This window comes from Orycteropus afer, unplaced genomic scaffold (assembly GCF_000298275.1).
Source record: "Orycteropus afer afer isolate SDZICR_OR568_19922 unplaced genomic scaffold, OryAfe1.0 scaffold00383, whole genome shotgun sequence".
Lineage (NCBI taxonomy): Eukaryota > Metazoa > Chordata > Mammalia > Tubulidentata > Orycteropodidae > Orycteropus > Orycteropus afer.
Window position 1 is genome coordinate 2,555,875 of NW_006921970.1, and position 27,984 is coordinate 2,583,858.

Below are 27,984 nucleotides of genomic sequence, written 5' to 3' on the forward strand. Positions count from 1 at the left end.
CATTTCATTTCTTATTCATGTTATTTGTATTCTCTCCCTCTTTTCCTTTGTTAAATTTGCCAGTGGTTTGTCAATTTTATTAATCTTTTCAAAAAACCAACTTCTGATCTTGTTGATTTTTTTCTGTTGTCTTTCTATTTTCTGTTTCATTGATTTCTGCTCAGATCTTGATTATTTCCTTTCTTCTGGTGATTGTAGGCTTTTCTTGCTATTGTTTTTCTAATTGTTGGCGATGTTGATTTAAAGTGTTGATTTTGGCTCTTTCTTCTTTATTGATGTGTGTATTTATTGCTGTAAATTGGCCTCTGATCACTGCTTTTGCTGTGTCCCAAAGATTTTGGTATGTTGTGTTTTCATTCTCATTTGATTCAAGGAATTTTTGAATTTCATTTTTTATTTCTTCTCTTACCCAGTCTTTCTTAAGGAGGTTGTTGTTTAGTTTCCATGTGTTTGCTCTTTTTCCATTGATCGTCCTATTGTTGCTTTCTAATTTGATAGTATTATGACCTGAGAAGATGCTTTGCAGTATTTCAATGTTTTTAAATATATTAAGGCTTGCTTTATGCCGTAACCTATGGTCTATCATGGAGAATGTCCATGTGCACTGGAAAATAATCTATATTGTGCTGTTGTTGGGTAAAGTGCTCTGTAGATGTCTATAAGGTCAAGATGGTAGATTGTATTGTTTAGCTCTTATGTGTCTTTGTTGAGTTTCTTTCCAGTTGTTCTATCTTTCATTGAAAGTGGCATATTAAAGTCTTCTACTATGACTGTGGAGTCATCTGTTTGCCTTTTTAATTATGTTAAAGTCTGATTTATACATTTTGGGGCTTTTTCATTGGGTCCATAGATATTTATTATGGTTATACCTTCTTGTCCAAATGATCTTTTAATCATTATATAATGTCCTTCCTTGTCTCTTATGGTAGTTTTTGTCTTAAAGTCAATTTGATAAGAAATGAATATTGCCACTCTTGCTCTTTTTGGTTGCCATTTGCTTGATATATCTTTTTCCAACGTTTGATATTTAGTCTGTTTTTGTATTTTTCTCTAAGGTGTGTCTCTTGTAGACAGCATATTGACGGGTTATGTTTTCTTATCCCGTCTGCAATTCTCCATCTCTTGAGTGGTGCATTTAATTCATTGACATTCATTGTAATAATCGGCAAGTATGAATTTTTTGCTGTCATTTTGTTATGTGCTTTTTTTATGGTGTTCCTGGTTTCTTTGTTCCATATAATTTTCTGTGCTGAGCTCTTTATGTTTATGAGTCATTATCATTTTCTTTGTTGCTGTTGTTTTAAATTTGCTTAATATTTGGGCTTGTCAGAAAATAATTTATAAACAGATATTCAGCTCTAGTAATGTGAAGATTTTTGATCTCCATAATGGCAGGATCTGCATCCATCTTATATATTGGTTTAGTCTTTACAGTGCTGAGCATTTAATAGACACACAAAGACTTGAAGAATTAAAGCAGTTTATGACATGCACTTTAATTATTTTTACCAGTGATATAATAAAAAAAATAATTGCAAATGGAACATGTAAAGAGATATGCATTACACTATTAATTTAGAAAGAATGCTAAAACTATAATAAGGAAAGCTTTAAGCTGATTTATGGAGTCCCTGGGTAGTGTAAAAGCTTATGTACACAGCTACAGGTTGGCAGCCAGAACCCATTCAGGTGTCCAGGGTGAAAGGTCTGGTAGTCTCTTACAAAATTCTCTGCCATGACAATCCTATGGAGTGCAATTTTATTATGCAATACATAAGATTGTAATGGACCAAAATCAACTCGATAGCAACTGCTTTTTCTTTAAGGAGGTTGGGTTGGGAGGGATAGAAAGTTCCTTAGGATGTTTTCTTTATTAAATGCTTTAAAAAAAAAATATATATATATATATATATATATATGCTTTCACAAGTATCCTTTCAAAAGCCACCTAAATGTCTCTTCATCCCTATTCTAGTAAAGTTGTAGATGTGGAGAGTATGGGATTAAATATTGCTCACTAATTTTTCTTTAAAAATTTAACACTTTTTTTTTTCCCATCTACAAAACTGAAGTAGAAAGGATCTCATTATTTATATTACCAGTAGTATTCAGAGGTGTGAATGGAGAAATTCAAATGAAAATAATGTGTGAGTATGAATGGAAGTAGCACTATTTGTTGACTGTATGTTTTTAATGATACTTCATAATATTTTCCATTATGGGTTACATTTTATGTGAAAGTAGGACAATAATTCCTTTTATTTTCAACAGATTGTCCTTAGAATTGAATTCAATAATCTATGAGTCTGATATATAAAATTATCAGTAATTGATCTATACATGGGATGTATGTATACACACACACACACACACACACACACATATATATATATATATATATATATATATATAAGCTCCAGTAGCATAGTACCTAAGGCATTTGACTGCTAACCAGAAGGCTGGTGGTTCAAACCAACCAGCCACTCCTCGGAAGGAAGTTTGGCAATCTATTTCTGTAGTAATACCACCTCAGAAACCCAAGGAAGGGTCGCTGTGAGTTGGGTTCTACTCAATGGCACATATCAACAGTGACAACATATATATACATATATGTATATATGTACACACAAACACACATGAGGTATGGTAATGTTGTTCAGTGATAAGGTTAGTAATGTTGGTGTTGTTACATGCTGGACTACCAACAAAAGGTTGGTGGTTCAAACACAGCCAGAGGTGCCTTTAAAGTAAGGCTCGACAATCTTCCAAAAGGTCAGAGCCTTGAAAACCCTATATAATACAGTTTTACTTTGCACACTTGGGGTCACCATGAGTCAGAATCAACTCAATGGCAAATAGCAAAAAATAATAACATCAACATCATCACCTGGCTGATAGATTGATGGTTCAAACCCAGGCAGAGATGCCCCTGAAGGCAGGCCTGTGATCTGCTTCTAAAAGGTCATAGTCTCGAAAACTCTATGGATAGTTCTACTCTATATACAGAGAATCTTCATGAGTCAGAAATCAGCTAAAAGGCAACTCAAAACAGCAACATGTGTGTGTATGTGTGTGTGTATCTATCTATGTATATCTATATTGATATATGATAGTATGTATATTTGATAGGATTTCTGGTAGTGTAGTGTGATATATTTGATAAGAGTTGTGGTGGTGTAGTGGTTAAAGCAGTGGGCTGAACCAAAAGGTCAGTAGTTTGAACCCATCAGTCACTCTGAAGGAGAAAGATGAGCATGTCTGCTTCTATAAAGCCTGGGGAACCCTACGTGACAGTCCTACTCTCTTTTCTAAGGTGTCATTGTGACTTGGAATTGACTCAATGGCAGTGGATTTATATATATATATTTAATAGTCTGTATACACATATAAATAGCGAGCTCAGGTGGTATAGTCATTAAGACATTTGGCTGCTTACCAAAAGATTGATGGATCGAACCCATCCAGGGCTCTGCAGAAGAAAGATGAGGCAGTCTGCTTCTGTAAAGATTTACAGCCTTGGAGACCAAGTGAGAGTCACTGTGAGTCAGAATCAACTCAATGGCAGTGAGTTTGGCTTTTGATGTGCGTGTGTGTGTGTGTGTGTGTGTGTGTATATATATATATATGTCTTCCTATGCTGAATGTTTGAAAGTATAATAAGGATTTATATTTTATCAGTTTTCTTCCTCTAAATATCAACTTTGGGTGTATAATTTTCTGATGGGTAGGTTGTCTGATGATTCCTGTCATTTAAATAATTTATGTTCAGATTTCATAAAATATTTTACATGTTATATTTTTTATAAATTCATGTTCATATTAAAAAGTTCTGACATATTTTCTCCTCTATATTGCATGCCTTCCAACTATACTTGCATTAAAGATATGTTGATTTAAGATTCCAAAGTCACAAGAAAGTTCAATACTTGTTGTTCAGATGCCAGTTTTCATGGCAACCACCCTTGGGATAGTTTGTCATCAATGTTATTAGTCATTTCCTTAAAGGAGTTGCAAGTTTTAGTCCATAAGGGCCTCTTAATTTGTCTTCAAAAAGTGACTTTGAACATAAGTTATTTTGTTAAATTATAGACATTAACTGAGTAAATTCTTTACTTGCATGCTTTCTTTCTACAGTCACTTGATTGCTTCCTGTAAAACCCTGCTGATATTTATGGGATGTGTTGGTCAAGTTTTATCACAATTTTCCTGTGGTACTTGTAGTTGCTTTCCTCATTGTGAGTTTAATTGCCAGAGTTTTGTAACAAAGACATGATCTTTTCTTATTCAAAGTTTGTGTTTTATTTGGGTTGACTTTTTTTAAAAAAAAATCTTATTTCATTACCCAGCATTTCACTAAAAACTCACTGTAAATAACCTAAAGCACTTCCCCACATGGATGCTATATATATGAAATACAAATGGTAATGGAATGCTCATTCCACATGTAGCCATTTGTAAAATGTATACTTTGCTTAGAACCCAGTGTCTCCTTTCAGAGGATTAAAACAATCCAGTACAGTCCAAAATGAATTTTACTTAGTAAGTTATTACTAAAGTTAACAAAAATACTTTAGCCATCCAAGAAAGCAAGGTACACAGATACATCTATAAAAACACGTATGAAAACCAACTGAGAATCTCTTTAGAATGTAATAGGGTTAGGGAAATCCAGTCTTATTTCAAGAATGGACTGCCAAACTTCTCCAACCTCAAGTTTGCTTTGCCTCTAGCATTTTTCCCTCACTTTTTTTTCCCCTACCTAGGTGCATTTTGAAGGAAATTTAACTTGAAAAGCATGTTTCTAAAGCTAAACCACAGACTGTGCAATGTGAATAATAATGATCTTTGACTTTTCAGTTTCTGAAGAGAACTGATGGACCAGGCCAGTTACAGGTTATAATGCCTATATAACAACCTCATGCAGATTTTTTTTCAATAAATGGTTTTGAAAATTACACAAGAATATATGCAACACAGTAGAAAAATATTCAGAATCATTCAAGGTCATACAATCATTCTAACCACCTATCAATTCTGACAATGTACTCTGCTTTTTTTAACTTTTTTTAATCAATAACTTTATTGGGATGTATTTTACAACTCATGAAATTATGAAATGCATCCATTTCAAGTGTACAATTCAATAATTTGTGGTAAATCACAAATTTCGCCATAAATCAGTTTCAGAATTTTAATCCCCCCATAAGTAATGATATTGAAGCCATCAGTGCAGTTTTAGCTTTTTTTTTTTTTTAAATTCTAATTTAATGGTAATTATATTGAATTTAGCTCTACATAAATAAAACTCAATACCAAGTGACTTAAGTTCAGTTTACAAGCTTGGGAATGAATGTTTAGAATCTTCTATAATTTTGATAAATTACAATGTCTCCTCTGTAAAGCTGAAGTCTACCCCGCTGTACTCAAGAACTCTTGTTCTGTGTACAGGCTAATGGCAATTTTTTGTTAGCTATTGGGGTAAAGAATTAAAAATGTAGCAACCTAAATACAGACATTGAAATGAAAGCCAAAGTTTTAAAATAAACAAGTAAAACTATACTTGTAACCCCATAATTTTCTTTTTAGCTTCACTTATGCAATCCAAGAATTGAAAAACTTAAGGCTATTTTTTTCTAATGTGCTAAAATTTTTATGGTGCATGTAAAAATTAATCAGCTCCAGTTCTCAAAATTCTAAGGTCAATTATGTCAAGTTTACATAATTGCAAAAACATGTATTGATGCACTTTCCTTATGTAGATGGGCTTGGGAATGAGAAATGCTCCAAAAATCATGGTTAGCTAAAAACGGCATTTGACAAAAAAAATCTTAGGGTAAATTAATATTATGCCTGGAACCAAAGAAGGTCAACCCCACAAGCATCATGGAAATTAAGCAGCAGGTAGTCCACCTCTGCATTTTCCCTTGTTTTCTGCTTGGATCTTAAGAACTTTTGTTTCTGGAAAATAAAGTCATTTATTACAGCTAAATGTTTGCATTTCTTAATCAAGTGATATGGAGAGGAGAAGAAAGGAATTTATTTTGGGCAAAAAGAAGTTGGAAAGTATCAGTAAGTATAAGCATAGACAATGCAGATTTCACAGGCCAAAATAGAAATTTTGCAGGCCTGACTGCTTTGATAAACTATGTCTCTGCTGCTATGAGTTTTATTTTAACAAATCTGCAAGCACATCTAAATTAGTATATTTCCCACCTGCATACTTCAGACAGCTTGGCCAGAAAAACATTAATAAACTCAACCTCATTTTATAGTGCCTATTTTGTTAAATTTTAATTGGAATCTGACAATGGTGTTGGAAAGCATACTTGTATAGACAGAGTGGATATTAAGATTTTTATAGTAATTGGTAAATGCATTTAACTTTTCTCTATTTTACCATAAACAAATTCAAGTGTTTTTTTTTTGTGTGTGTGTGTGTGTTGTTGTTTTTATGATTAACAAATAAACATTGTTATTCTTTAAGAGACTACCTGTATTATAAATAAATTATTGGCATTAAGGGAATAGAGAGTAAGAGCTTCTCAGAAAAAATGATTTCATGATCATCAAAACATTTTACACAGTGACCTACCCAAAATTTTCTTTTTTCTGGAATACACCCTTGTTCCATTTTTTCAATCCAATGAGTGTTTCTATATGTGAGTAAATTGGATAGCTCTGAGCTAATTTCCAAAATCTGATTTTCAAATGTTTAACCAGACTTTCTAGATTTCCTGTTATGGGAAGTTTAAGCTTTTACCTCCCAAAAGAAAGAGATTTGTCTGCATAATTTCTCAAGATGGCTCCCATTTCACTCCCAGATTGAGTTAAACTCTGCTGCACTTGGGGTGGGCTTTCTTGGCATATATGTGTCATATGGGCCAAGTATACAAAGCCTTCGTCTAAGTAGAATTTCTCAACTTTTTATTGTCCTATCCTGTCAAAAAGATTGCACTATATAATGTTAAAAAATTAAGGATAACTTTATTCAAAAAGAGTTATTACAAAAAGGGAAGGAAAAAGATTAAGTGTGAAGCTCTGGTAGCATAGTGCCTAAGGCACTTGACTGCTAACCAGAAGGCTGGCGGTTCAAACCCACCAGCCACTCCTCAGAAAGAAGATGGGGGCAATCTACTTCCTTAGTGATACTGCCTTGGAAACCCAAGGAGGGGTCGCTATGAATCGGGTCATACTCGACAGCACTTAACAACAACTACAACATGGTTAAAGAACATCCCAATAGATGGAAGAATACTATCACAATTGCAGTAGGGAGAAAGAGACCAGAAAGAATCTGAGATCCTACTCCACCAAAGCAAGGTACAGGAGGATTTTCAAGGCCTGGAGTGAGCTAGTCAAAATATATTGAAGTATTGAAGGAAATTACAATGCGTTATCGCCTGAGTTTCCTGTTAAGATCAAATGGTGCATGTTCCATCTGGGTTTCTCAAAGAACAGGAAGAGAAGAGGTAAGTGGCCCAGAGTTAGGTTGTTTTCCAGAACATAAAGGAGTGAGGGGATTCCTTTAACCAATTCTGTTTTTCAGGATCACAGTGATGGAGTGAAATTCAACATTCTCACTTCCATACATGTGATGAATATTATTGAGCTGCAACACATACTAGCAGGGTATATCCATTTTTAAAGGAGCTTCTGGAGGAATAATACATTATAAAAATTCATGATTAACACAACAAGGAAGAGTTAAGTAATGGCGGATCCTTCGTGTATATGTATGTTTAGATAGACAGATAGATAGATGATAGTAGATAGGTGGCAGATAGCTAGAAAGATAGACAGATATATACATGTATACATAGATAGATATATATAGAGAGATAGGTCAGTCAGTTGGTCCATCAGTTGCTCAATCGATAGATAGGGAATTATCATTTCTGAAGAATGAATTCATTTATTTATCATCTATCCAAGAACACATGTAAGTTAGAGTAAAGGTATCGTAGAACCACATTTAAATCCACAAAAATGTGTGTGTGTGTGTGTGTGTGTGTGTGTGAAATATTTGGTACCTCGATGAAAGACCAATTCATTGCTTGTGACACAAACACCAGTTGATCCTACCACAACAGAATTTGTATATAATTCATTAAAGAACTCTGGACAGGCATAAGTTTGGTTTTACTTTCTCCTTCTTTTCTTTACTTACTTATGAAAATTAAAAGATTTAACGAGGCTGAACAAAACTGGTAGATAACCTTTGGCCTCGACAGTACTCACTAGGAGTAGGTAGTCCAAGACAAGTTTACTAGCTTATGATGTAGTGTTACTAACCCAAGGATAACTTGAACAGTTAGGATGTATACATATTACTTACTGCCGTCGAGTGGGATCTGACTCAGAGACCCCTCTTTGGGTTTCAGAGGCAGTATGACTATGGAAGTAGATTGCCCAACCTTCCTTCTGAGGAGTGACTGGTGAGTTTGAACCACCAGGCTACTGGTTAGCAGTCAAATGCCTTAAGCACTTTGCTACTAGAGCTCCTATTATTACTCTCAAACCCAAGTTGTATTTTCTGGAAATTTTATGGTATTTAGAAATGTTAAAAAGTTAGGAATTTCTCAAATTTCTTTTGGCTTTCCAGGAGGGACAATTGAATCCTTTGTATGTGTATTTTTAATACTATAAGTAACATGCATTTTTCTGCATTTTAGTTAGGCAGATTTTTAGAAGTGTGAAGCATATATTTTTAGTAATAAAGTAAAGAATATTGTATTTAAGAACAATATACGTATAGGCAAATTTCTGTCTGTATAAGAATTTTCTGGAGTATTTTATATCTAAGGTGCAATTAATGAGGAATGCCTTAGATGTGGTTGAATTATATTTGTTTCAAATTAAAATACAGTAATACCTTCTAGTAGCATCATATCATCTGGGTAAAGAAAGAATATTGGGAGAATTAGCACACATAAACACCACATGCACACATAAATATTTACATAGCCAACTGTCCTTCTCATTCCCTTGTACAGTAAAACCTGGGAAAGCTGGAAACTGTGGAAGGTGGAAACCTGTCAGAGAAGGAAAACTCAAATATTTTCCAATAAAAGGAGCAATAGAAAAGTGATACAACAGTACCATATCAATGGTGGAAAACTTGTGAGGCCAGGAAAAACAAGTTAGTGTCATCGAATTCTGGCTCTCACAGGTTTCACTGTATATCATAATGTATGATGACCTAAAATCGGCTTACTAGACTGAAACAACAGATTTGTTAGGAGAGCCCTTGGAAGTACTTAAAGAAAAAAGGATATTGTGAAACATCCAAGAAAATCCAAGGAGATTTTCCCAAAATGTACCGAAGCCTGTAGATATATATTACCTTTCTAAGAATCTTAATATTTTCTGAAAGCAAGTAGTTATTAATAAACCATTATTCATGTAAATTTACTTTATTCTCTACTTACATGATTTCTCATTTTAGAGATTAATCAACTTCTCCTGACAGTAAATAATGTTGTTGTTTGCTTCAGTCCATTTTGGGTTCTAACTCTTGGTTTCCCAATGCACAATAGGATGAAGTGCTGCACAGTCTGGGGATGTCTTCATGATCAATTGGATTGGGCAGTTGTGATCCATAGGGTTTTCCTTGGCTGACTTTGGAAATAACCAATAAGAAATTTAAAAATAGCTATTCATAAATGTTAACTTCTTTCATGTTAAAGAATTACATTTAGAAATCTATAATTAACCCACAGATTTTCAAAGCCATATTACATATTTGAAGACTGGTCTGATTCTGTAAGGAAATGTGATGTTACTGGAAGGAGAAATGTAAATATATGTATATAACAGGAATGTGAAAGTCAATTGAGAAAATGGAAAACAGAATCACATCTTCGTGAATCCATGCAGTTAACGCTGAACTCTTTCCAAAATGAGCCCTTCTTCTGCCACTATTGTTTCTTCTGTATCTTTCCATGCTGAATACTTGTGATGGGAGTGAGATTACACATTGTTATTGTATTCTGCATTCTTTCGAACTAGTCTTGGGTCATCAAAATTTAATAATTAAAATTTTAATGTTTTTTATTGTTTTTCAAAAAATTAAAATTGTGAGGCCTAAATCTTTCATTGTAACAAAAAATAAGGGGGTGGTGGGGGGAGATCAAGAACACAAAATCAGAAATCTGGCCCAAATTTATTTTCAATGTATGATGTCTTTAGAATGTTTCCTCAGAGTCCAACAATTGATCCGGTTGAGAAAGTTACTTTTCTCTTTACTATAGAATTTGAATGACATAATTACATAATAAATGGTCTCTCTCTTTAGCACAAGGAGCTCTAGAGGCACAGGAGTTAAAGCATTTGGCTGCTAACCAAAAGTTTAGTGGTTCAAACTCATCAGCTGTTCCACAGGAAAACGATGAGCCAGCTGCTTCCATAAAGATTTACAGCCTTGGAAATCTTGTAGGACAGTCCTTCTCTGTCCTATGAAGTTGCTATGAGTTGAAATCAACTCATTGGCAGTGAGTTGGGTGGTTGGTTTGCATAGTACATTGCAGTTTTCATTTATGTTTGAATTTTATTAAAGCCTAGAAAAAAATACAGTTCTTCTCCTAGAGTAACCAATCACAAAATTTGTTGTATTTCAAAGTTAATCAATCTAGATGACTTAATTTCTGCATGGAAGGCACAATGCAAGGCACTAAAGGATTCACAATCTAGTAGGAAAATATTTATATAAGCAAATGATACAATTACAACACAATCTAGTGAATAATAGAAGATGAACAACTATACTATGTATGAACACACAAGAGGAAGAAATGGATTACCGATTGCCTAAGGGACTCAGAAAAAGATTTATGGGAGAATTATATATTAGCAATGGATTTAGAAGGATAATGAGTGAAGATTTCCAGGTGGAAAGGAGTAATTGAGTCATCCAGAGAGGGAGTACAACATGCACAAGTAGGGACAGAAGAAGAAAAGACTAATTTTAGAATTTAGATTTGAAAGGATGAAGAGCATTAAATGATAAAACTGATGCAAATGTGGAAGTCTTGTGAGAAGCTTAAAAAATAATTCTAATAGATTTCATATTATATATCTTCTTATGGTTCTGAGTTTCTTAAATGTGTGTGATTATAAGAATCTTTTCTATCACCTTCTTAAAAATATAAATTCCTAGACTTTTGCTCTGGAGTTTATCACTTAGGTAAAAAATTTAGGACAACTAGATTTGAACTTATGAGATTTTGAAGGAGGAGAAAGTCAACGTGTCATTTGATTTATAAAATGTTAAATCATCATAATGTGTAGAAAGTTGAAATTCTGGAAATATTGAAATGGAAAGCACATAATATAATGCAGATTTTGAAAAAAATAAGTGGTGCAGGTTTGAACTAGATTCGAGTAGAAAGCAAACTCAGCAGCTTTCAGTAGCTGGACATTATTGGCAAGAGGTGTATATATATAAATTACTCTGGAATTTCAAAGTTGGTAGACTGCAAAAATGGCCTGGGAGGCAAACAGGAAATTCCAGAAAACACCAGGTTTGGGAAAATAAGGTTGAGGTGATGGGACAGAGAGCATTAAGCTGTGAATGGTTAAGCTGTGAATGGGTGTGCTAAACCAAATATAAGAGTATTTTTGGCTTTAATAGAAGTGTTCAGTTCTGAAGATTTTAAAAAGGAAAATATTCTTAAGTGGGCATTGTAATGAATGTTGAAGAAAAATAAGAGTAAAATGCTTTTAAGGCATGTCTGATTCAAAGGAAAACTCTTTCAACCATTTACTGCGTGATATTTTCCCATGGAGAGGATTTTTAAAAGCATTGGCTCACTTAGAAAAGAAATACTGAACCCTTTTTGATATTACTGTAACTTGTTCAATTCCTAAACCACAGAGATGCCTCAGAGGTTCATTAGAAATTCCCAAACCATAAGAGGAAGGTCTCAATAAAAACAAACAAATCAACCTAGATCCTTTAGGAGTTGGATTTTGCAGTCCCATTTCCTGATTCCAAGGACGTGTCATATTTTAGTTTCAGAATAATGTTAAAAGTATCTTAAAAAAGACCAGAGTTCAAATAAATGAATCCCTTCCACATCTGTCAGTAGATTTGGCATGCACAAATATCATGTGTGATTTTAATACAAATTGTGAATGACACAAGCTCCATCTTGTTTGGAAATCTTTTCAACTGAACAGTTTTACTTCACCCTTGCAATATTTTTCTGCCCTTTCATTAAATACAGTCAGTTTCTCAGGTTACATAAACAATGAAATAAATAGTTCCCTTCCTCTACAAATAAATGAAGAAATAATCTTTTAGAAAAAGTGCCTTGCCTCTATGCTGGAGTTAAAAGATTAACTAATAAGGGGTTATCCCTGTCATACTCTGGACTATTCATTGCATTTTTCTTACTCAAAAGACTGCCAACATAGTGGTCCATAGTGGTTCAGAACTATATGACTTGACAAAAAATAAAGGAAGAAAATGAATTGAAATGGCCATAAGAATGTTCACTGTGACACACAACTTTTTTTTTTTTTTTTTTTTGCATAATTGCATTGTTCAGAAGTACTTAGCAGCAGAGTATACGTTGAGGAAAGCTTCATGAAGGATGTTTTCAGTGTGACTCAGGAGCCATTGGCGTCTCTGTCCCAACCTTTAGTATTTTTGTCTAATATTCATACATTGTAGAATTCTGTTAAAATGGATTTAATAACATTTGTAAAAGTATCATGTCTCCTCTCTCTATTGTTTTCCAAAGGATATATCTATTTATTTGTACTCAAAATATACAAGCTAAGAATCAAATACCTCCCTCACAAATACCAATACAAAATATGCATTCTATACACCAAGCCTTTATTTAAAAGAACACCATCGATTTACTAAATATTGTTACCTTGTAGCTGTATTAGTTCTTCTTTTTACTAGTTTCTTTATATTTCTTTTTTTTTCCCATCTACAAAACTTGCCATTTACTACCTACATAAATGCCTGGACCACTATGTAGTAGCCTCTTAAATTGATAAAAGAGTCAGAATCATATTAGTGATCTATATCATTTAGAGTCTGTAAAAGAGGAAACAAATTAAAACTTTTAATCTTGGGCTACTAGGTCCTTTACCAGTAACTGCTATTTTAGTTTATACCAGCAATTCGAACAGTTCTTTGAGGTTCAGTCATGGCCAACTAAGCAAAACCAGGATAGACTGGAATTTCCAAAATTGTGGGTACCTGGCACAATAACTGGAATGGAGAAAATTATGGGTCAATGTCATATTAAAAACTTAATCTCTATATTAAAAAACAAGGGCAGTGTGTGCATTGCGTAGCAACCAAATCTCTTTCTTGAAAAATCATAAAAGCGGTGCCCTGTGCAAAGATGGTGGCGGCCAGGGACTGCACCACTTTAAATATGTGCCAGTTGCCACAGTCCTGACATAATTCAACTTCTTGCATTACACCCCTAAAAGGGCTTATTACGCATCGTTCAAGTGTCTCATTTCAAGGCTTCGATCCATAATATTTCCTGTTTCCCTAATCATGATAATGTCCTACATTTTGCAAATTCCATTCCGTCCCAGTTTTGCTTTGTCGGCCATGATTGAACCTTTTCGAACTGCTCAAAATCCTGGGTTAGGCAACCATTCTTTTTGCCGGGGAAAATCTCCTTTGTAACTTTTCACACATGCGAGATCCAAGCCATTACTCTAGCTCTTAAGGTAGATTTTTTCCCCTTTTTCTATTATCCCCATTCTTTTAAATCACTTTTAAAAGGGAGTGGGGACACATGACAATAAAATAAATCAAAACTGCCTTATAGTATACATTTCAATAACATATTCTTTTATAAAATAAAAGAATTAAGAATTTTGATAGACTTTGGATATTAGTAATTTAAACAAAGTGCTCCTTGATGCCTGAAAATGAACTAAAAAGAATGTAATACATATCATTGCTTCTCATTAATGTTACAAATTGTATTACAATGTAGGAGGAATTAAAGATAAATTATACTTCAAGACATGAATTAAAACTGTTCTAGAAAACCTTTTAGAAATCATTTGTACAATGGAGTGTCTATGGATTTTTGTCTCTACAGTGTGTTTTATTATGTCTTAAAATTATTTATTAGGGGAGAGAAAAAAATATGTTAATTATTTATTAATTAATATTAAAATATTGATGAGCACTACCTAAATGTGACAGGCTTCCAGCTGGTGCACTGGATTGAAACCATGTTAAAAAGTGTTGGCACAAGAGGCGTGTCTTAAAAGAGCAGAACAAATGACTTAGCAGGGGCATAAAAGGAACAATCAGGAAAGGTTCATTTAACATAGAGATGGCACAAGCTTCGAGCAATTGCCTCTACTTCAGTAAGTGTGGAATTACAGTCCAATGGGGCCCTGCAGCTTGCCCAAAGACCTTTGAAGAAATTCAGCAGTTATAACGTCCTGCTCAGTGAAGAAGCAGTAAAGTTTGGACAGGTTCCAAAAACAGTCTGCAAAGCTTTCATTAAAATGTTAATACAATCTTAGTCACAATTATTCCTTTGAAATGAATTATATTCTCTGTCTCATTTTTTTTTTTATTATTTAAAGAGAGATGCTATGCATGGTAATTTTCAAAACTTCTTTGAAATGCATTTTTAATCAACAGGAAAAATAAACTAGTTTCATGGTAATATTGAATTGAGTGTAGGGTCTCCATGGGCTTGCCAGGAAAGTGTTCCAACACTAAGCTTCTTTGAAATACTCATGTTAAAAGCACACATTAAAAGTTACTCTACTAATGGATATGCTTCACAAAACGCTTCGTGGAATATTTTCCTTTTTTTTTGTACAAAAAACAAAATTTGGTTCCAAAGACATTAGATCTGTTAGTGATTGGATAATGAATTGATTTTTCTAAGTACTTATTATGATAACTACAAAGAAAACAATTCTCACAAAATATAACATATGTGCCAATTATTTATAACTCAATTAATATGTTTATAAACATTGTACCTGTTTATAAAACTTTGATTAAAATATGATCAAAATAACCTATCCTTTGCTTAGAGTCAACATTGAGCAACAAACACAGGGGGAAAAGTAAGTCCAATTTGGGAAATGAAGAAGAATGAATAGATGAAGAGGATACATGAAAATAAATGATGCTAATTTCCATTAAAGGGTGTGAATTGCTAATGACAGAAAATGTGAACAAGAAAATGAATTTACTTTCCCATTAGAAAAGTAACAACTGCATTTTTGTTCAGAAAAATATTAAGTAATCATTCCGAGGACACTAAAGAAATTACTCTCTAATTTGAAAGAGTTTGTAAAGGGATCTTAGGAATACAAAATAAGTGGATTGGAAATATATTGTAATAGATAATACATTTAGATTTACACTTTCCACTGACATAAGACAAGGTTAATGAAAGTCTTGTCTTTGTGACAGGAACAAAAATGAAAAGTGTTTGTAAATAGGAATAGTTTAAATAAGAAGTTACATGCAAAAGTCAGCATGAGAAGGTCATAGGAATGAAAGTTAACAAACATGGAACCTCTACTACTAGCTCTGGTAGCATAGTGCCTAAGGCACTTGACTGCTAACCAGAAGGCTGGCGGTTGAAACTCACCAGTCAATCCTCAGAAGGAAGGTTGGGCAATCCTACTTCCGTAGTGATACTGCCTCGGAAACCCAAGGAGGGGTCACTATGAGTCAGGGCCGACTCAACGGCAAATAACAACAACAACTTCTAGCTACTTTGGGGAATATAAATGTATAAATATGCAAATATGCATAGGCCTTGATTTGAGAAAAATCTAAAAGAATACACATCCTTCAACAATGAAACCAATTCAACAGTTAGTATAGCTAAACTTCTTGAATTTTTGTGTGTTTGTTTTTTGTTTGTAATGTATTTTGTTGCTTCCCATTACATTAAAATACCACTGAATTCTCCAGTGAGGTATTTTGGCAAAATATTTGAAAACATACATATACTGATATATAGTAGGCATTTTTCTTTTTAATGGAAAGATTAGAAGTGGGAAATCAGCTAAAATATATTTGATCTTTAGTTAGAAATGAAGATGACCCTATTGTATCTGATCCAAACAATTTTTTTTTCCTTTTATTTATTTTCCATACTTTTGAAAATATATAGTGAAACATAACAAATATCAAGTCACTACCCAGTAAGATAAGGAGGTGTAAGGGATAATGCATTTCGCTGCAAACCAGAAGCAGAGATTTAAACCCACTACCACTCCGCAGAAGGAAGATGGAGCTATCTACTTTCGTAAACATTTATGGCCTTGGACCCAATGGGGGTCACTATGAGTCGAAATCGACTTGATGGCAGTGAGTTAGAGATGAGTTACCCAGTAAAATACCTCAAAATGTATCTAAATAGTTGTTACACATATAACAGTTCTATCTGTAGTATTCTTATTAAATATATATTTTAACAAATAAAAATTAAAAGTACAAGGTTTTTTCCATATATATATATATATACATTATATAATGTATATATATATAATGTATATATATATATAATGTGTATATATATATATAATGTATATATAATATATATTTCTATTCATGAGAGATTTTTTTTGTCAGAAGTCAAGACCTACTGTAATAAGTCTTAAATCATATCTATTTTATAATACACTAAGTATTATTACTACCTAGGGATACCATGGGACTCCTTGTGCATAATAGATTCCAGTCTTCTTATAGAGTTGCATATGAAAATGTTATCAATGAACTGAAGAATCTGGTATTAATAATTTCACAACATTATAACAAATAGGTAGTCCTGATGTTGTGTTCTTTTTTTAATATATCAAATATATTTCATTGCTTACATTATAGTAGCAGATTGAAACCATCTGCTCACTTGCCACTTGTCTACCAGCAGCAGAAAATCTCAGTTCATTTTCCATAGGCATGTACCATAGCTATAATCCAGCTGCTGATGCTTGATATGAAGCCAGATTAATTCTTGAGAGCCTTTGAAATGGAAACAGTGTTTTCTTGCCAAAGATTAGAACAGTGATAGACTCCTTTTGCTTGTTCCCTTCTTCTTGCTCTTCTTCACCATCCTCCCCAACCCCGTTAACTTGCCTCTTCCCACTCCATCCAATTCTCTCATTACAGCTCCATCACCTGTCCTGACAATTAAGAAGGAGCAGACATCCAGAAACAGCCTCTCTTTATCATGGCAAGAACCTGAACATCCTAATGGGATCATACTGGACTACGAGGTCAAATACTATGAAAAGGTGGGGAGACAATGTTGAAGTGTCAGGTTGTGTAGGGAAAGAAGCTACCTTATCATGAGCTGTGCACTTCCAAAGAAACCAATGACATTGCTAGTAAGTGGTAGAGCTTTGTTTATGAGTCTGGTGGTGGGAAAAAAACAAAAAATAGATAGAGGGGGATTTAGAAATTATCTTCTTGAATATCTCCCATTCTACATTGATAAGCCCTAGCAAAGATGTGACTTACCAAACATAAGTCAGCTAGTTATAATGAAAGAAATAACACTTAGATCTTTCTGTACCAAGTCCTGTAATGTCTGGAATATTTTATAGTGACTCCTCAGTCTTCAGTTCCTTGATTCAAGCCTCATTTTCTTGTCCTCACATTCACTTGAACCTCATTCATTAGATATAGGAACATGGTACTAATAACAAAACATTGTATTATTGAACTGACAAAGAAATTTTTTTGAGATTGTGCAAGAGAATTAAAAGGTAGTGGTGGGGATAGCTTTGGCACATATCATAAAATTTTGGTACAATAAAACAATCATTAAAAATAGCTACATGTTTTTCTTTTTAAAAATAAGTAGAATTTACACAGTGATATTTCATCACTCAAAATAGCACTTATTTCTTCCTGATTATAAATTATGCTAATATTTGGAAGAAAAGTGTATTCAAACCTTGTCATTAGAGCTCTTTGGTTTTATAACTACTAATGTGAAAAAAAAATGTGTATCTGCTAGAGCTTACAAAACACTTCAAATGAATTAAGAACAAAATACAAATTTATAAAGCAGTTTAACATTTCTGCATCCATTATTTAAAATAGAGCTGTCTTATAATTTCTATGAAAGCCTACAGATTCATTCTTTTTATGAATAAGAAAACTCAGTGACCTTCAGTGAATTTCCCACAGCCTCACCACTAGTATTAAGTCTCTGTGTTGAATCTTGGTGGCTGTGACTCATATTTTGGTATATTTTCTCCTATATCACATACCTTTTTGCATATGACAAAGGGTCATTATGGATGCATGAATTATTAGTATGATTATTTGTATAAAGTCTTACAATTTATAAACATTCCTTTGCATCATGTAGTATTTTCTTTATTGCAGTCAATACATTTCACAAACATAATGTCAATGTTTTTTTCATTCTCACCTCTGAGGGAAAGAATGTGAGGCCTGATAGACTTTATTGTGACAAAATCCTGTTAGAAATAAGCTTTATCCTGACTCCTAGCTTTGAGTGACCCACTGTGGTATTGTCCAACATTCATCTTATTATGATCTTCTATTTTTAAAGTGTGAAAAGGTATATTGGGGAGATAAATGTATCTATTTTGATAACGTAATCAAATAAAAAGGAAATTTTTTATGTCCCTCAGTTCACACTGGATTGCAAAACCAGAAGTAGAATGCTCAACCTGTGCATCTATGAGGCCCTTTCCAAAATACACTTGATATATGTTCATATCTTATATAAAATATTAAAAAAATCTGGAAATATTTCAAACTCCAGTGAAAAAGCACAATATACATTATTTTTAAAAATAAGAAAACACATTTTTAAAACAAGGTACAGAAAAAGACAGTTTAATTTATTGATTTTTCCCAAAAAACATTTTTTAAATTTGATATATACATGCATATATTTTGCATGCTTAATTATATTATTAAATAAAATTTTCTAATTTATTTCTAATATAAATTTATATATACAAATATTATGCACTTGTGCACACACTCACATATATATTATATATCCATAATGTTTAGAAATATTCTGAATTATTTTACTAGCATGTAAGCTCCATAAGGCCCAGATTTCTTAACCAGTGATGAACAGAGCCTGGTTCTGGGTACAGTTTAATACACATTTTATAAATAAATTAAATCACTATTTATATTAAAATATATTTCACTTTATTGCTTTATAAATTGTTACTCAAATGCCTTCTGATACATAACCAGCATGCTTCACTAAAAGATACATATATATTTTTATGTATAATGGTCTGAAAGTTTTCTAAGATATTCCAATTTGTTTGAAGATATGCATTGTTTAATGTTACCCCTGCAGGCCCAGCTACAGATGCGGGGGCAGAGTTCTTAGTATATATTACCATATATTAGAGGAAATGTACTATTCTGTGGAAATCCAGTTTTTATAAACAAGACTTGACACCAAACACCTTTACTATTAATGTGCAGCATGAATCTCCTAGAGTCCCTGTGAATGTCCTCGTATGCAATGTGACTCTCCTAGAAGGGACCCTTCTTGGGAAATATAATCATAAACTTTGATCTGAAGGTTATTGTCTCTCCCAAACTACAGTGACTTAGAATAAATCCAGCAAAAAATGCATTTGAGGCTAAGAAATTGATTATTGTAGATCTATATATGAACCCTTGACTTTTTAATATTTCATACCTTAAGACTGAGGAAAATATTCCTATTTGTGAATTTTGGGGCATTCCTATTCGGTTTCACTCAAAAAACTATTTACTGAACTTTTTATAAGTTTTGTTCTTAGAATTAGACTGAAGCTTTATAACAGTTTTGACTCATAGAATCACTAATCAGCAAAAATGAAACCTAACTTTTCCTGCTCTATTTCCAGGCAGAAATCATTACCAGCTTAAAAAAAAAAAAAAAAAAAAAACAGGAAACTATCTAATTCTGAGAGTAAAATGATAGTTTGGGCTTTTTTATGCTAAAATCTCAGAGAACCGGCTAGTAAAATGATGTGAGTGGTTCACTGTCTACAATCTGATTGCATTATGAGAATTTGATTTTAACATGAATTTTTCTCACTTCAAAGCAGGAACAAGAGACAAGTTATACCATTCTGAGGGCAAGAGGCACAAATGCTACCATCAATAGTCTCAAACCTGACACGACATATGTATTCCAAATCAGAGCCCGAACAGCAGCTGGATATGGGACCAACAGCCCCAAGTTTGAGTTTGAAACGAGCCCAGACTGTATGTATTAATTTAATGTAGGGTATGGGAGGAGGGCTGTTGCAAAAGAGATCTGATAATTTATTTTCATTCTTTTTGAGGTTTAACCAAATGAGACATATTGAAAGTACATTGCTGCAGCCATTTAATTTGTGTGGGTGTGCATCTGTGTTTCTTTTTTGCAAATCAAATGTACTGTAATGTTGGGAATTCATTGGTTTTTTATTAGCCATAGATTTCTTCTGTGGAACAGGATTTAACTTGATAACACACTTCTAGTGCCTGTTATGGAAGCTCTGGTAGCATAGTGCCTAAGGCACTTGACTGCTAACCAGAAAGCTGGTGGTTCAAACCCATCAGCCACTCCTCGAAAGGAAGATGGGGCAATCTACTTCTGTAGTGATACTGCCTCGGAAACCCAAGGAGGGATCACTATGAGTCACGTCCGACTCAAGGGCACATAACAACAATAACAGTGCCTGTTAATCCAGATATTCCAGGTTCATTGCATGATTCAGTGAACTATAAGAAAGAATCTTGCTGATTCACAAGGATCTTAATTTTATTTTTAATCCTTAACATTTTGAATCTTGTATCACTTGGAAAATAAGGTTTTTCTAAAAGATTTTCAAAAACAGATTTTATCACTCCATTCATATTCACAAGTAATTTGGAAAACCCATTCATTTGACTCCAAATTTGGCTTTCCTCAAATTGGTGAATATTTTCCCAATAAAGCCTTTCTTTTGTTCATATATGTTTTTCTACATATTAGAAGAATACTCTGCTAAAATGTAATTTTCAAAAAGTTAAATCATAATAATGTACTAATATAAAAGGAAGAAGCACTGGTAGCGTAGTGGTTAAAGCGCTTGACTACTAACCAGAAGGCTAGAGGTTCAAATCCACCAGCCATTCCTTGGAAGGAATGTTGGGGAATCTACTACCATAATGATACTGCCTGGGAAACCCAAGGAGAGGTCTCTATGAGTTGGGTCTGACTAGACAGCAAATAACAACAACAACAACAATATAAAAGGAATGCAAATTAGAGATTATATTTAATTTATTGATTAGTGAGGACACCAGTAAAATGGTAAAATTGAGTCAAATGAAAACTTGAATACACACATGTATACATACATAGGTGGGCATATTTTGATGTCCAATTTTCATGTCTAATTGAAACATTCAAGATTGACAATAAGTTATAAGACTGTAAATAAATAGAATGTATTAAATATTTTATTTTATTTTATTTTATTTTGGTTAGACAGTTCAGATTGTTTGTAATATCAAGTTGTGATTTCTGCAAGGTGTTGAAATTCAAATTCTTAATTAAAAATACTTTTTTTAAAATTTACTGATTTAGCTTATCAGCCTGTCATACTCATAGACACAAAGCTATCCTTAAAGACCTTTCCTAATCCTATGTTGAAATGAAAATAGAGAAACTACTGTCCGAGAACATTAGAAACAAAATTTAGTAAGATACAATGGAAGTCCATGGAACAAAGTTTAAAATAAGTTAAAATTGTAGATGGCACAATAATAATATATTTTGAAAATCACCATTAGTAGTTCTAAATCTCAGTACAATTTCTAAGTGGTGCAAAGAAGGTTTTTGTTTCATCTTTTGAAATGATTGTAGATGGACTTTTTATTTTTTTTCAAAATATTAAGTTATCAGAATTAACAGCAATAGTTACTCTAATCTAAATTAGATTTATAAGGGAATATCCTAAATCAAAGAAAGTAAAAATAAATGTTTATTCTATTTTGTTGTAGAAATAAGGGATATTGAGGAAAAGGAGTGTCAATATTTGATGAGTGGATATTATATTGATGCACATTTTACAACCTCCATTTTATCTTCCATGTTCTTAATCAGCACATAGGGAGCTCTCGTAGCATAGTGCCTAAGACACTTGACTGCTAACCAGAAAGCTGGTGGTTCAAACCCACTAGCCACTCCTTGGAAGGAAGATGGGGCAATCTACTTCCATAGTGATACTGCCTTGGAAACCCAAGGAGGGGCCGCTATGAGTCGGGTCCGACTTGATGGCACATAACAACAACAACAACAACAATCAGCACATAACCCTAATTTCTCATAAGAATGTTTGGAAAAAACAATAACAAATTTAAAAATTCTAACGTAATTCCGGATATTGCTGTGCTAGTGTTTATGCATGAAATTCTAATGAGTCTTCAGTGTCTGAATTTTAAGAAATGCACCTTTTAAAAACTACAGGGTCTTAGGGTTTTTGCCAAGTTAAGTTTTACACTTGTCATATTCTTTTAATCAAGGGAGAGTGAAAGGAGGAGAAGAGGATAGAAAGAAAAATATGAACTTTTTCTTCTTCCCTGTTCCACTTATAAAAAATCTGTAAGATGAGCAGTTTGATCATTCTTAAAAAAAAAAAATCTGTTTACCCTTAATGCTTCATTTAAGAATTCATCCAGATTTTAAATGTAGAGCGCAAAAACAATAATAAGCTTTTTTTCTTCTTACGGGAAGGCAAAAATCAACGCTCACTCTATTTTTAAAATCAAAATGATGTACTCATAAAAGCTCTAAAGGGTTTTAAGACTCTTATTTGTTACATAATGATAGTTAAAATATATGGAAAAGACTCATGTCTGGAATCCCTAAATATTTTCTCATTGTTTCTAGTGTTTATTTTTAAAAATTATGTTAAAATTTTCTCATTTGTAACACGTGGAAATGTTTCTTAGTAGAGCCCAATATATTTTAATGTTGACGTTAGAGGCCACTTTCTGAATTTGGTTTATGTAAAGCAAGTGAAGCAAAATGGAGCACATTGTTTGTTAAGTGCTTCAAAATTTTTTAAAGTCAGTACTTTGCATTCATTATCATCCTCATTTTACAGATGAGGAAACTGAGGCATAGAGAGGTTAAGTAAGCTTTCCAAAGTCACACAATTGGTAAATGATGGGTCTGATTCTAGAACCCATGCATTTATGTGGCAGTATATAAAGCATTTTCATAAACATCTCATTTGATCTTGTTCTGCAAGCTATCCAGATACTGTTATTTGTTTTGATACATAATATAGGACTCAGAGTTTATGTGTTTTTAATGAGGACACAAAGCTAGTAAGTAGTGGGATGAGTTACAATATCTGGGCTTTGAAATCCTGATTCAGGATTGTTATTGTACACTTAAAAGGAGAAAGAAAATGATAATAAAGTAAAACCCACAGACAATGTAAAGTGCAGAAGAGAAGGATATTCCTTGAGAGATTCTTTTGGCAGCTTCCACCAAAGCAAGAAGTAAAAACAGCCTGGCATATTTAGGAAAAGAAGATAATCTAATTGTTTCTGGAAACTCTAAGTGAGTAGAAACTGAATCCAGGGTTTGTACTTTGTGCTCAAGAAAGCTGGGCATAATGTAATAATGAAGAGCAAGGACTCTGGAGCCACACTGACATTTATTAGCTGGATGACTTTGGGCAAGTCACTTTAACTCTTCATGCCTCTGATTCCCTATCTGGAAATTGGGGAAAATAATTGTGCGTTAATAGGGTCTTTGTGTTGATTGAATTAGTTACTATTCATAAAGTTCTTAAAACATTACCCGGTATGTTGTTGTTGTTGTTCTGTGTCTTCAAGTCAGACCTAACTCATAGCAACTCCTCGTTGGGTTTCCGAGGCAGTATCACTTCAGAAGTAGATTGCTCAACCTACCTTCCAAGGAATGGCTGGTGGGTTTGAACCACCAGCCTTCTGGTTAGCAGTCAAATTGCCTTAGGCTCTATGCTACCAGAGCTCCTAGGTACTAAATGAGTGTGTGTGTGTGTGTGTGTGCGCGCGCGTGCACGTGCGTTTAGGGGAATGGCCTGGTTTCAGTTCCCCTGCTTTGCTTACTTATTGAGGAGAACATGCCCTATGTGTGAAAACTATGGTGAATCCTGAAGGTGTAGCAGCTGGAGACTGAACTGTTGGCAGCAGGGAGATCTGAGCAGGCACCCCCATGGCTGCCACAATGGTGTAAACAGTAGTTAGCTGATAGCAAAGGATAAAGTGCTTGCAACAGTTTGTGATTGTACCAATCTACCACACTCTGAACTCTTTTTCAAATGCTTAGAAAATGTGTCATAGCCTGTCTGCTACATTTCTTTCATTGCATCATTTAACTGCTCCTAAATTCTCGTATTTTAGAGAAACATTCCCAACTTAAATTTGCCCAGGTTGAAGGTGCCATGTTGGCCTCTGGGAAAAAGATAGTATTCAACTAACTCACTATTGTTTTATTAGTGATTTATTCAAAGAGCCTTAATCCTAAGGGCAACATATGCAGAGGTATGGACATATGAAAGGCTGTTACAGGTGTTACACGCATTTTAGAAAATCTAGAAATAAGGATGTTTATGGAGCTTGTGAGCAGAAGTTTTAGGCTACAGAATTTGGATTTCATCCTGAAAATGATGGAGAGCCTCACAAATATATTAAGCATGGGAATGACATGATCAAATCCACAGCTTAGAGGGGTTTGTGATTATCTGCAAATAGTATGCTTAGGGGAGGGAAAAGACAAAGATACTTCATGTGTACAGTCTAGATCCTTGACAGGAATGTGGTGGGTAGCCCTACAATCAGCAGATCACATCATCTGGGAGAGTGTAAAAAATGCAAAATCTTAATCCCAATTTGGACGAGCTAAAGTAAAAAATTCATTTTTAACAAGATCGTCAAAGTGTTTGTATAAGTATTAAAGTTTGAGAAGCATTGGTCTAAATCAAGGGTTGGTAATTTTTTTTTTTTCTTTAATTAAGAGCCTGGTAATAAATATTTCAGGCTTTGTGAGCAATACAGTTGCTGTTGCCACAATTCAATTTGGCCATTGTGGGTAAAACCAGGCACGTTGTTGTCAGGTGCCTTCAAGTTACCTCTAAGTTACAGAAACCCTGTGTACAACAGAGTGAGGCTCTGCCCCGTCCTACTGCATCTTCACAATCCTTGCTGTGCTTGAGCCCATCATCGTAGCCACCTTGTCGATTCATCTCATTGAGGGTCTTCCCCTTTTTGCTGACTCTCTGCTTTATCAAGCATGACATCCTTCTCCAGGGTCTGGTCCCTCTGACAACATGGCCAAAGTAGGTGAGACAAAGCCTAGACATTCTCAGTTCTAAAGAGCATTCTGGCTGTTCTTCTTCTGTGACAGGTTTATTCCTTCTTCTGGCATCTCATAGTATTTTCATCCCATGGTATCTTCCTCAATACCACAATTCAAAGGCATTAATTCTTCGGTCTTTCTTATTTATTGTTCAACTTTCATATCCATTTAAAACAATTAAAAATACCATGGCTTGGGTTAGACGCACCTTTGTCATCAAATTGATGTCTTTGGTCTTTAACAGTTTAAACATGTCTTTTGAAGCAGATTTTCCCAGTGCAATACAACTTCTGTTTTCTTGACTGCTGCTTCCATGGGTATTGATTGTGGATCCAAGTAAAATGTAATCTTTGGCAACTTCGATCTTTCCCCATAGACAATACATAAATATTTTAATAAAACTTTATGGCCACCAAAATATTGATTTTCATATAATTTTCATGTATTACAAAATAGAATTTTGCAATCATGTTGAAATGTAAAAGCAAGTCTTAGCTCATGAGCTACCCCAAAACTGTGGGTGGGTCAGATTTGGTTCTTGTATCATTTTTGGCAACCCCTGATCTCAGTGAAAGAATGAGTGATAAGACCATTTAAAGAAAAACAAAACAAAACTCACTGTCATTAAGTTGATTCCAACTCATAGCAACCTCCATTGGTTTCTGAGGCTGTAAATCTTTACGGAAGTAGATTGCTCCATCTTCCTTCTGAGGAGTGGCTTGTGGGTTTGAACCACCGACCTTCCGGTTAGTAGCCAGATGCCTTATTCAATACACCACCAGAGCTCATTAGGACCATTTAATGAGATAGGAAATACATGGAGAAGAGAGGTTGTTGAATGACCATAAGGTTAAAGTCCACAGGGCAATTATTAGTACCCTGCTTAAAATATAGATGTTGTTGTTGTTATGTGCCATCGAGTTGGACCCAACTCATAGCGACCACTCCTTGGGTGTCTGAGGCAGTATCCCTATGGAAGTAGATTACCCCATCTTCCTTCCAAAGAGTGGTTGGTGGGTTTCAACTGCCAGCCTTCTGGTTAGCAGTCAAGTGCCTTAGCCACTATGATACCACTATCATGCTTTAACATTTTAGTTTTAGCATTTGCTGATTTATAATGGAATTATTTCCCCCTGACTAAGAGAATTCAAAAGTCCCAAAAATATAGATATTGGATGCTAAATAAGCTTAATCAGAAAGCTTGAAACATTTTATTCTGGAAAAGAGGCCCTTGTTTCTGCTTTTCTTCTAATAAGTTATATTTTTTCCAATGAATTTTTTTTTCAGATAGGAAAGAGAAAAACCTATCCAATATATGCCACACAGTAGGTATTCACATAGTACAGTTTGATTGTGATAACTGTAGGAGAATATTTAATATTATATCAACTAAACAGAAATATTGAGCAAAATTACAGGAAATATCCTTTTATTATTTTTTTTTCTTTTACACTATATGAAGAATTACTTCAACACCATATGAGTCATTAAGCCATATTCAAGGTAAAAGCAAAATAACTATGAGTAAATTTATGTAGATGTTAGTTATGATATGTTAATGCATGTTCTTTTCTCATTTTGTCTCTGCAACCTCACAGCTTTCTCCATATCCAGTGAAAATAGCCAAGTGGTAATGATCGTCATTTCAGCTGCAGTTGCAATTATTCTTCTCACAGTTGTCATATATGTTTTGATTGGGAGGTGAGTTCACAGCCTGTTTTACTATTTATGTTCATCATTGTTTTGCTTTCTCCTTCAATTCCTGTTAGAATTTGATGAGTGTGATCAATAAAGTGTTTTAACAAGATTTTTTCACCTTTGTTCTAAGTTCTTTTCTTTTCCCTTTTTCTGATTTTTTTTCATCCTTAGTTTTGATGTTTTTCCCCAATAAATCCTGCCATCATTCTTCAAAAAACACCACTTCTCTTGTTTTAACCCCACCTTTAGATTTTATTTTCTTTTTTCAATTATCCCCCTTACTCTTTAAATTCATCCCAGATTTCCCAACTCTTTCTCACCCAGATCACTGGTCACATTGCACAGCAGTAACCACTAACAATGGCAACTTTACCCTTCATTCATTCTAACAGTAGTTGTTAACGAAAATGCTATAAACACATTCTAAAGCCATTATAAAAACTGAATCTGAGGGTCTGCACAGTGGGGAAGCAACTCTCCATAGCTCCTCATTAGGCAGCTTTCCAGAATTCCCAGAGGAGAGGCTGGCTATTCTATAGAGAATTAAGAAAATATGAAGTCGTTAAACTTTCACTAAAGCATTTAATTGTTTGAGGAAAATACTTATTCTTGTGTGCTTTGCACAGTCTGAACATAGATAATGGTTCTAAGTATATTTTCTTTGCTTCTCTTCCTTCGTTTGCCTCTAGGTTCTGTGGTTATAACAAGTCAAAGCATGGTGCAGATGAGAAAAGACTTCATTTTGGAAATGGACATTGTAAGTCTCTAAACTTTTCTTTCTTCTTCTTCTTTTTTTTTTTTTTTGCTTTAACATTTTAGTTTTAGCATTTGCTGGTTTATAATGGAATTATTTCCCCCTGACTAAGAGAATTCAAAAGTCGTTTTATGGAAAAAATGAGCAAATTAAATTTATTTTAAAACAGAG

General features: G+C 33.9%; 1 protein-coding gene across 1 annotated transcript in view; it reads left to right on the forward strand.

Moving 5' to 3' along the window:
* Positions 1-27,984, forward strand: part of EPHA3 (EPH receptor A3) — a 615,096-nt gene that overhangs the window by 496,205 nt on the left and 90,907 nt on the right. Inside the window, exons 6-9 of the mRNA XM_007953272.1 lie at positions 17,144-17,268; positions 20,083-20,242; positions 26,960-27,062; positions 27,749-27,816. Coding sequence (XP_007951463.1) covers positions 17,144-17,268; positions 20,083-20,242; positions 26,960-27,062; positions 27,749-27,816 — 456 coding nt within the window. The remainder of the gene's footprint in view (positions 1-17,143; positions 17,269-20,082; positions 20,243-26,959; positions 27,063-27,748; positions 27,817-27,984) is intronic.